Source organism: Ursus maritimus, unplaced genomic scaffold (genome assembly GCF_017311325.1).
Source record: "Ursus maritimus isolate PB19 unplaced genomic scaffold, ASM1731132v1 scaffold_6, whole genome shotgun sequence".
NCBI classification, from domain to species: domain Eukaryota; kingdom Metazoa; phylum Chordata; class Mammalia; order Carnivora; family Ursidae; genus Ursus; species Ursus maritimus.
Window position 1 is genome coordinate 46,828,378 of NW_024426774.1, and position 10,702 is coordinate 46,839,079.

Consider the following 10,702-nt stretch of genomic DNA (forward strand, 5'->3'; position numbering starts at 1 on the left):
TCCTTTCTCAAAATTCAAAAAAAATTATTTGAGTGTCCTACTTAGACCCTTGCCTTAAACAGAATAGGGTAAGGTATGCTGTTGTAACAAACCTCAGTGGTTTAACACAGCAAAGGTTTCTTTTCTGCCTATGTTCCAGTCAAACTCAAGTCAGTTGGTATCTGGCCTACAAGCTGTAACTCAGAGACCTGGGAAGCTTCTATCTGGAGATAGATTTTTAAGGGCCAGGCTTAGAAGCCGCTTATGCTTTGTGGCTTTCACCCACTGATCCTAGTTCTAAGATAAGTTTAATCTCTCTCCTCCAACCTAATTATTCTTATACCTGTGAATCCACTTGTCATGCAGAATGGATGAGAGCTCACCAACCGTCTGGTGGTTCTCATCTGAATGTACAAGTTGGTCCACACTCCTGCACCCAAACTGAGCCTAAATGTCATCTGACTGGTATAAACCAAGTGGTACAACCACCTCCAGCGTTCTAGAGACTATACGTCTATTAATGCAGCCTCAGGTTGCATTATTTTGAAGGGAGAGTATAAGGAATATTGAACTTACTATCAACTAAAATTGTTGTGGGTATATAATGGATTCAGTTCCCTTCCATCAATGTTTGTTGTTCTCTTCAATCTCAACAGGAATCTCTATTATGGAAAGAGTCCACAAGAAAAACATAGGCTGAAGAGATTTTCTTTCTCTAGTTTATCCATTCCTGTGTCACCCAACCATTCAGTGCAGGCGGCAAGCCTCCCTGGGCTGTGCCCTACCATCCAAATGCTGAGAAAGGTAGTTGTCAAGCCCTGACCGGCCTCCCACGCTCCTTGCTGCAGGTACCACATCTGCGTGACCGTGCTGATCTACTTCCTCCCCTTGCTGGTGATCGGCTATGCGTACACCGTGGTGGGAATCACACTGTGGGCCAGCGAGATCCCTGGGGACTCATCTGACCGTTACCACGAGCAGGTCTCTGCCAAGCGCAAGGTAAGACAGCAAGCAGCACCTGACCCCCCCTGGCGCAGGCACAAAACATCCCTGGGTCTGTGGAGGGGAGCAGAGGGGATGCGGGGAGGGGGAGGAAAGAGATCTTTCTTCATTGTCTTTGTAACCTGGGCCTCCCTGTACAGGCAGGAGCCACTTCTTTCTTGCCTTAAGAGTAACTGGCAACCTGTCAAGCTATTAACGTGCACACACGTACACACCACACATACACCACACACACACACACACACGCAAACTACAAAAGCAGTGAAGAGCTATTAAGTCCTCTTTTATTATTAGAGTTTGGCAAAATAATAGATCGCTTGATTCAAACATCAAAAAGTATCAAAAGGAACAAAATTAGTGATGGAGAACAGACCAGGGGTTGCCACGGGTTATACTGGGGGGAGAGTCTGCCTAGAAAAGGGTAGCATGAATGAGTTTCGTTGTGGTGATGGGTCAGGTCTGTATCCCGATTGTGGTGGGGTTTTCACCATCTATCCATGTGACACAATTTCATACAACTATACACCAAAAAAGAATGAGTACTTGCAAAAACTGGCAAAATCCAAATACAGCCTGAAATTGAGTTCATAGTGCTGTGCTAGTGTTGATTTCCTCATTAATCACCTATAAGATGAGCTCACTGGAGGTACCTGGGAACTCTCGATACTACTGTTGCAAGTTCTTGGGAGTCTTAATTATTTCAAAATTAAAAGTCCAAAGATTAATGGAGTCTTACCATGAAAGGGCTCCCTCCTTTCTAGGTCTTCCATCTACCTGGTTCCCAAATGCACAAGTGCGCACGTGCACACACACACACATGCTATGGTAACCACTGTTATTTGTTATTAATCCTTCCAGATATTATAGTGCATTTATAAGCCAAATAAATAGATATTCTTTTCTTCTTTACACAATAAATACACACTTCTTCCCCTCACTTTTTTCGCTAAACAGTATCCACAATATCTTCGAAAACCAATATATCAAGAGCTTTCTCATTTTTTTCTCTCTTCGTACTTCTTTACATAGTATTTCATTGTGTGGATGCTGGTTAGTTTTTCTCCAAAGATTTCATGGGGATAAAAAGGGATAGGTTACATCACCCACTATTCATAAAAACCTTTCAAATCCCCTTTAACCATCTGGTATTCCTAGCAGCAGATGTCCAGATCCCTCCCTTCCCCTTCCTTACCGAAATACTGCCCTGGCCCTCCGTCCCCCACCCCCTCCCCCTTTCTGGATCTCTCCCCCTGAACACCCATTCCCCTGGGTCTGCCCTCCCTCGGCTTCTCCAGTCACCACCCAGAAGGATGATATAACACAGAGGTTCTCAAACAAGAGTGTATCTCAGAATCATCCGAAGGGTTTGTCAGACACAGAATTCTGGGTTTACCCCCAGCATTTCTGATTCTGTAAGTGTGGGATGAGGTCCCAGAATTCACATTTCTGACAAGTTCCCAAATGATGTTAGGAAGCTGGTCCCAGAGCCACACGCTGAGAACTGCTGACATAATCAGAGTCCCTTGGTACCGCATATAAATGGTCCTTCCTCCCCCTCAAAAGGGGTTATTATCAATACTCCCCAGTCTGCACCGCCCTGTGTGTGGCGAGGGCGTGGGAGAAGAGGGACGTAACCATGAGAAGAGGTGGATGTGCCGGTGGTCTCAGCGGCCTCACCCTCTTGCCAGGTGGTCAAGATGATGATCGTCGTGGTGTGCACCTTTGCCATCTGCTGGCTGCCCTTCCACATCTTCTTCCTCCTGCCCTACATCAATCCTGACCTCTACCTGGAGAAGTTCATTCAGCAGGTCTACCTGGCTATCATGTGGCTGGCCATGAGCTCCACCATGTACAACCCCATCATCTACTGCTGCCTCAACGACAGGTGAGCCCTCATCCCCCACACTCTCTCCGGGGGCAGAAGATCATCTGTCTCTGTCAGCGTCCAACCTAAATGAGCAGAACCTCTGTGAGACAAGAGGGAGTGGTAGGGACTGCAGCAAAAACTGGCCACACTACTCAATCCCTACTAATTATTGCTGCAGGATTACAAACCCAAAATGGATTTTTTTTCTTTTCCAAGAACCAGAAATCCTTATTTTTGTGTGAGGTCTTCTGACTTTTGAACACTGGCAACTAAGTTAGTGGGGTGGGGTGGGGTGGGGTGCACATTTAAAAAAGCTTCTGTGATTGATGCACACACGGAGGTGTGCAAGCTGGATCCAGGTCACAGCCTGTGAGTTTGCTCAGTCTGCCCGATGGATCCACACACGGGGGGGGCTGTGCGTGCAGAGGAGGAGAGAGAGGGAGTCAGAGGCATGCACACACGGAGAGGCTGATAGCCCCAGAATACCGTTCTCCACGGGGCATCTTTTCCCTCACTGATCTCTCACTTTCCTCTTCCCATCCCATCACACAATCTGGGCAGCTTTCCCCAGTCTCCTCCGGCAGTTCTGGCAGGACAGGGACATGCATCCCTGACTTGGCCACACCGGTCAGGAGAATTGTCCCCGCAGAAGAAGCCAACCTTGGACAAGTAAGAGCCCATCAGGAACGGTGGCCAGCAATGGGGAATTCGGGTCCGTGCGCAGAGTCCCCAAGAGGCAGCTCAGTCTGTCAGCTGGGAAAGGAAGCAGGGCCGGGGAGGGGGAGGAATAAAATGTTTGTGCCAGTCTTTATAGCTTTTAGTCATCAGCCTGTAAAGTGCTTCTGTGAATGAGACACCCAGATGCTGTGAATTTAGTGGCAGCCGTTCTCTTGAACGTGTCCAAATGCTGTCAGTTCAACTCACAGAGTCAATCTCCTTCAAAGAGCCTGATGACCTGCCTAAATGCTCTTGGGTTAAATACCCCAGTATGTCTTTAAGTAAAGGCTGATTCTCCCAGTTTATCAAACAGGGAAACTGAGGCACATGGAAGGGATGTGACTGAAGTGAGCCTCAGTCAGCGGGCTCCTTGAGAGAAAGGAGTCCTGATGTGTGGCCTTCCTGCACGGTGACGAGCACAGTACTGAGCACAAAGCAAACACTTGGTAAACGATTTTGTTAATCTTGAATCGATCCAGCATGGGCTGAGGTGGCGCTGATGGAGGCAGCAGGGTTCAGGGGTCGCCCTCAGTCAACACAGCCACTTCACATGAGCCTGGGGTCTAGTCCTGGATTGTGTCTTCATGACTGGCCTTCAGATCGTTTTGGCCTCAATGGTTCTGGCTGCGATACAAAAACCAGTAAAAGAGAGTCACGCTCGGGTATGCCCACGTGTGAAAGACCTGAGACAATGGTGGGAACGCCTTCTGGGAGCAGGATGTCCCCGAGGGTCACCTCTCCATCTGCTCTCTCGCCAGGTTCCGTCTGGGCTTCAAGCATGCCTTCCGGTGCTGCCCCTTTATCAGTGCCGGCGACTATGAGGGGCTCGAAATGAAATCCACCCGCTACCTCCAAACCCAGGGCAGCGTGTATAAGGTCAGTCGCCTGGAGACCACCGTCTCCACCGTGGTGGGGGCCCACGAGGAGGAGCTGGAGGAGGATCCCAAGACCGTACCCTCATCCCTAGACCTGGCCTCCAATGGCTCCTCTCACAGCAACTCCAAGACCATGACAGAGAGCTTCAGCTTCTACTCCAACATGCTCTCCTAGACCACAGGTCCTCAGCGGGGCCACCACCGCCATCTGTGTCTTGCTTCACTCCATGCATGGATAATGCCTTGATCTAGAAACCATCAGAAACACCCTCACATTGGGGCTTGTGGGAAAAAAAAAAAAAACCCAGATTCTTCTATGACTTTGTCATCCCCCATGCTGTGACCCAAGGCAAATCATTGAACTTCTCTGAGCTTGTAAAATGGCAAGGTTGGATTTGATTTTCCCTGCAATCCATGCCATAATTCTAACATTAACTTTGGTTGTGTGTGGGGGCTCATTCCAGGAGGAATCCTGGAGCCCCTGTCTTACTTCGGTGAGGCTGTCCTCAGTCATGTGCAGATAATCCGCCTTTCGCTGGTCTTTACGTCAACCTCATATCAACCTTCACTTGACGGGGTGAACAAAAGAAGGAACTATGTAAAATCTGAAGGAAAGATTTAACTCTGTCTTCTAAGCAACTGTGAAAGGGAGGCATGGATGCCTTCCTTTAGGCACCTCAATATTTCAGTGCATTGAAACATCCTGAGATGGAGAACCTCGGGTTCGTCTGCACTATGTCCCAGGGACTGTCCTGAGTCCGCTGATGCCGGCTAATGTCAGCTACAGACCATGAGTCGGGAGGCCTGTGCCGTACTTAGTCTATCTGAGCCTCTGTCCTTATTTGTAAAACCGTGGGGCTGAACGAGGTAACTTTTTTTGTTTGTTTGTTTTCCCCAAAATTTGTGGTCTCAAAAAGAATAGGAATAGCAGTTCTAGTGACTTAACACTCTGTTCCTGGAGAGTAGCGACTGCTACAATGTGTCAATATCCATATCAAACGTTCTCTGATTAATCCTAAAATCACAAGTACTTCCCTTCTTGTGGAACATCTTGCTCTTTGACAGAGCAGAGGACTTCATCTCTCCATCAGATGTCAACAGGCCAAGTCCCACGGCTGGAGATGCCATCAGAGAAGATAAACACATGGACTCCCTGCCCTGGCCTTTTGGGGTATCTTAGGACAGGGACACTAATGCAGTCTTAGCTTTCTACCAGCATAAGGCATGTGCTCAGACATCCAGTGAACAAGGAGGCTACCCCCTGCAGCCCCACTTGTGGGAAGAGGCCACCTTGTATCATTCCTTCCAATTCTCTGACTCTCCCCTTCGTGCCCCCATGGCTTTACTGGCCACCTGTCTATAAGGGTGGGATGACCCACCCACCCCACAGGACAGTCAGTCTATCAAGAGCCATGAATTTAATCCTGCCTATCTCACTAGAGCTTTGAGGTGTCCAGCAGGTGAGCACGCAGTCTCTGTCTCCCAGATTTGTGTTTTGTCCAGACGTAGCTAAAAGCAGAGGTCTTGTGTACCATCCATAAATGTCCTCTTTGTGGTGTGAAGAATGGACGCACCTGTGCTGCATCCGTGGGGTTGAGGGAGACCAATGCTGCCCACGGGCTTCACAGACTTTACCAGCCGGCTAGAACCTCCCAGGCCATTTGCAGGCCTGGGGAAGCTGTATTGCAACAGTATAAGCCGGAACAACCCAAGAGCCATATTCTGCAAAGCAGCATGGGAAGGATTAAATAAACTAAATAAAACCAGCTCAGCGCAGATATATGAATGAAAGACATTATTTAAGGGGGAAAAAAATCAATGCCCAAAGCATTAGTCATACTTCCAATAAAGGACTGTACCGTGCGTGGATTATTTACTCCAGAGGGGTATGCAAGGAACCAGCATGATTATGAGACATACCCAAGGAAGTGTCAAAGAATTGGAAACATCTTTTCTATTGAAGAAGCGAGGGTTGAATTCAACAAGGATTTGTTGAGTACCTGCTCTGCGCTTAGCCCTGAGCTGGGGACACAAAACTCCTCCCACTCTTGAGGAAACTACCAGACTGGCTATGGCTAACTCACCTGCCCTAGTGGGTCCAGACTGCCCATCAGGCATGGAGGCAGCTGAGAAGCACATTCTTCCCAGGATTCTAAAGACCCACACTGCAAAAGGCTGGGACCTTCAGAGAGCCGTTTGCAATGAGCTCGCTGAGATGTTGCAAAGGGAGCCACCAGTAAGTCCAGGGTAACTGAGGGGACGTGGTTGGACAATATCATCACTGCACATAAGGGAGGATACTGGGTGGTTGTGGCTGGCTCAAATACGGCAGAACACCCCTGCTGAAGGCCCAGCAAGCCTTTCTCTGACCCACCGTCCAGTGCCCATTGAACTTATAAAAATGTTGTCAGCTCCCATGTGTGAGAAACACCATGATTTGACCGTGCATGGGTCTCATTCGTAGAGCAATGTGTCACCCTGTGTTTATCTTCTGAACGTTTTTCCTTGGTATACTGTTCAGTAGTAATAGAATATAGGACATCATGGGGCCATTTTTGTTATGTTACTTCCAAAATGTGGGATCCAGTTGCTGTCAGTGTGTTACTTGTATTGTGCCAATCTCTCCTCTTCATTCTGTCACAGAGAAGAGCTGATACATATCATGGACTCACAATCAGACCATAGTAATTGAGGGGTGAGTGGGAGACCTTTCTGGGAGGGACTGAAGAGCAGGAATCCTTGTCCTCCTCACCCCCACCAGAGTTCAAAGACACACTGGAATGTCCTTTCTTTTGGAAGGACTAAGAGGACTCCTGGGAAAAGAGAACTCAGGAGCTGACCTCATTGACCTGGTTTTAGAGAAGAGTCGTGTAAGTGGACAGGGTTCATTCCTGAGGTTTCTGATATCCAGCCCAGGATCCTGGAAAGAACTTCCATTCATAAATAAAGTATGTGTTTGACTCTCTCATGACTCTGTCTCATCTCCAGGGAACCTCAGGATCCTACAGGATGCTGAATGGGGTGGTATCATGAACCCTACTAACTTGCATAGCCAGAAGGATGGAACCCAACACTCAACAAATTAACTCTGTGACAAAACAGTGTTGGCAAGTGGTGGGAGTTGTTTGCAGGTGGGGATCTGGGAAGAGAAAGTGGGATTGGGTGAAGTGACCAACAATGTCACCTGTGAACAGAGCTGTGCCCATGCAGGTCCTTCCCAGGACAGACACCAAGACAGAGTTAGAAGTGCAAGAGATTTACTGGGGGGACACCTGGGAAAGACAGGGAGAGAAGATGCAGGAGCAGGCACAGATCTGACCCCTGTGATGAAAGGGGGTGGGGAGCATGGGCAGGAAGACCCTCAGACTTTGGTGCAGCTCTGAAAAGTCTCAGCTGGCCCCAATATCAAAGTTTGCTCATAGGGAAGCCCCACAGTGGCAGAAATGTCCAGGCCTGGCCCCCTTGCCATGGGTAGTCACTGGCTGGGAACTCTCTGAGGAGAGCCCTGCAGTGAGTCCTGAGGCACTGCAGCTGGGGGCTATCAGCTGACAATGCTCAGTTCTCTTTTGAAGGGACATGAGACTGCCACCAGAGCTTTGGTCCAGCCCCTGTGTTTAAAAACACATGTCAGGAAAGCATTGGCAGAATTTGAAACCGTAGTGGTAATGTCTGTGAACCTTGGCAACCTGCCTCCTACTTCCTGGGGCCACCCTGTACCACCTCACCTGTCAGGCACCCCCCTCAACAGAGCAGTGGGCAGCCGTCAGCGGACACGTAGTGACAAAGGTTGTAAAGGCATTTGAAAGAGGGAGTTTTGAGGAGAATATGGAAAGTTACCCAATATACTGATATCAGACACAAATAATAAAAATGTTTCCATGTAAACTAAAGCATCTTTAACTGATATTCTTGTATAAACCTCAAGGGATCCACAGACCCCTTCCAGATTTCCACAAGTCACATGTAAGACATTGCACATGCGTGTGCGTGTGTCCATATGTGTGTAATAAAACATGCAAAACCTGAATGTTCCCAAAGAAATCATCCACCCTCTGTTCTCCTGAGAAGGAGAGAAATGAAATTGTTCGTAGGACAGGGGCGAGCAGCCTTGAGACCTTCAGACACAGTGACCGGTATAGTCAGCCTTGAGAACCCAGAGCAGCTGCTGAGAAACTGGAAGCCGCTTTGGCACAAAATCATGATTCACCCCAGACGCCCAGATGAGCTAAAGCTGTAGAACGTCATTAAAGATGTTTGTGGCAGTAAAAACACCAAATTCAGGGTTAAGGCGTGTGCTCACCCGTCTCCATGAAACGAGGAATATGTGTTAGCTGAGCTGTGGGCAAACAAGTCACGCCAGCTGCAGAGTACGGCTCTTCCCGGGGAAAGGCAAGGACGTTTCACTTCGTCCCGGGGGGGCACGTGCGGCCTGCAGACACCCCGCAGATGCTTAGCCTCCGGAGCCGCGGTGCCTTTGGTAATACGCCCCCATCCCTTCCGCAGAGGGTATGCGTCACGAAGGCGTCCACGAGCGAGCAGATCTCCTCAGCTCTGCAACCTGAGGGGGGATTTCAGTGAGAACCCCAAGCAGAGATGGGCGGGGTGGGGGACACCCCAAGCATGTTCCTCTCATCCATCTTCAAAGGGGAGGGGAGCATCTGGCTGTAGAAACTGCTTTCCAGACCCCCACAGGCAGTGTTCTGAGACACGATCATTTACCTGTGCTCAGCTGAGGAAACGGGGAGCAAGGGGACTGAGGCCGCGGGAGGGCCTATCTCCCAGCACCGAATCCTAGGGGTTGCGATGTTTGCTCCTGGCCTCCCTCTCGAGCAGCAGCGCAGCCAGCAAGGAGAGAAGGCTGCTGAGTAAAGCAAGGGACGAATGGTCACCAGCACTGACGTGACTGGATGGGCGGCTCTTGAGCCCTGTCTCTCTCCCACGGCACCTTGGCCACATATGTCCCCCCAGCTTCAGAGATTTTCACGCAGGCAGATTCAAAGCCAGGTCCCCTGCATTGCGTGCACACGTATCCTTTCTCTCTTTCTGCCACTTTTTATTTCCAGTTTCCTTTTGTTCTCTCCTCCTGACACGCTCCCTGCTGAAATCTCTAGGTTTTAACGCCACAACCCTGGACGCCTTCCCGGGGCACTCATCGATAAAGAGAGGATTCAGTGCAATAGTGAGAGCACCCGTCCCTCAAAAATCCCCTTGCCCATTTCCCCAAATCCCTCCTTGCCTGCCCTGCGTACCACCCACCCACACTTCCCCTTCATCCCCTAACCCCACCTCCCACTCACCCACTCTCCTGGATTGAGCTGCTTTCAGAACAGGACTCCTGAGTTCGTCCCTACACTTAGAGGCAGCTGCCCTTGCAGATCCGGCCTCCAGGCCGGGAGGGGAGAACAGCAAACTCCAGAAGGCTGCTGGATTCCAGCACCATCGGCTCCAAGCCATGCCAGTGTACGGATTTGGAGAACATTAATGCATGAAGAGACCACTGACCAGAACGGAGGGAGAAGGGGAAGGCAGTACATGTTCCTTGGGGATTTGGTGGCTTCTCGCCGATCCACACCCACTGCCCTCTTGTTCCCTAACCACCACCTGGAGGAGTACTTGCTCTGGCCGAAGAGTCCCACGGGGTGATAACTATTTCTCAAAGACGGCAGCACCTGAATTGGTCCAGATGGTCAAAAAGAGACGCTGTGACAGCTGCTGATGAGCACGGTTCTGTTCTGACCTCAGAAATCTGGGGACAACTCAAAAAGGGAAGCAGGTCTTTTCAGCTTATTTTATACCTATAAAGATTTGGCAGCTGATAATTCAACTTCATCCACCAAACATTCGCCTGACAACCAGGATGTTGAAGGTGCCCTGCTGGGGAGTTGAAAATACAAATTTCAATAGCACTTGGTCCCTGCTCTCAAGTCCATAGGGGTAGACAGATCACCATAGCCCAGTGGGAGGAATGTCAAAGCAAAGACGTTAGAAAGCACACTCGAAGCCACACGTCCTCAAATGTCACTAAAAGATCATGAAGTCTTAAGCCCAGCGTTTTCCTGAGTGGCAACACGCAGACAATCACTCACAGGCAACGTTTGCCCGTGGCAATGGCTCACTTCCAAAACCTCCCAAGTTTTCTTGTATCTAATGGACACCCTTACTTTTTAGGGTCCGATGCATCCCCCTTTCTGCTGTTAATTGCAAATCCTCCCAAGTCAAAAGCCAGTCTGTCGTTAGGCCCGGTGGAATGTGACCGCCACCA

At 49.4% G+C, this 10,702-nt stretch overlaps 1 protein-coding gene across 1 annotated transcript in view; it reads left to right on the plus strand.

Moving 5' to 3' along the window:
- TACR1 (tachykinin receptor 1) overlaps positions 1-5,204 on the plus strand; it is a 141,685-nt gene extending 136,481 nt beyond the window's left edge. The window contains exons 3-5 of the mRNA XM_008700044.1: positions 828-978; positions 2,670-2,866; positions 4,324-5,204. Coding sequence (XP_008698266.1) covers positions 828-978; positions 2,670-2,866; positions 4,324-4,615 — 640 coding nt within the window. The 3' untranslated portion in view covers positions 4,616-5,204. The remainder of the gene's footprint in view (positions 1-827; positions 979-2,669; positions 2,867-4,323) is intronic.
- The last annotated feature ends 5,498 nt before the right edge of the window (positions 5,205-10,702 follow it).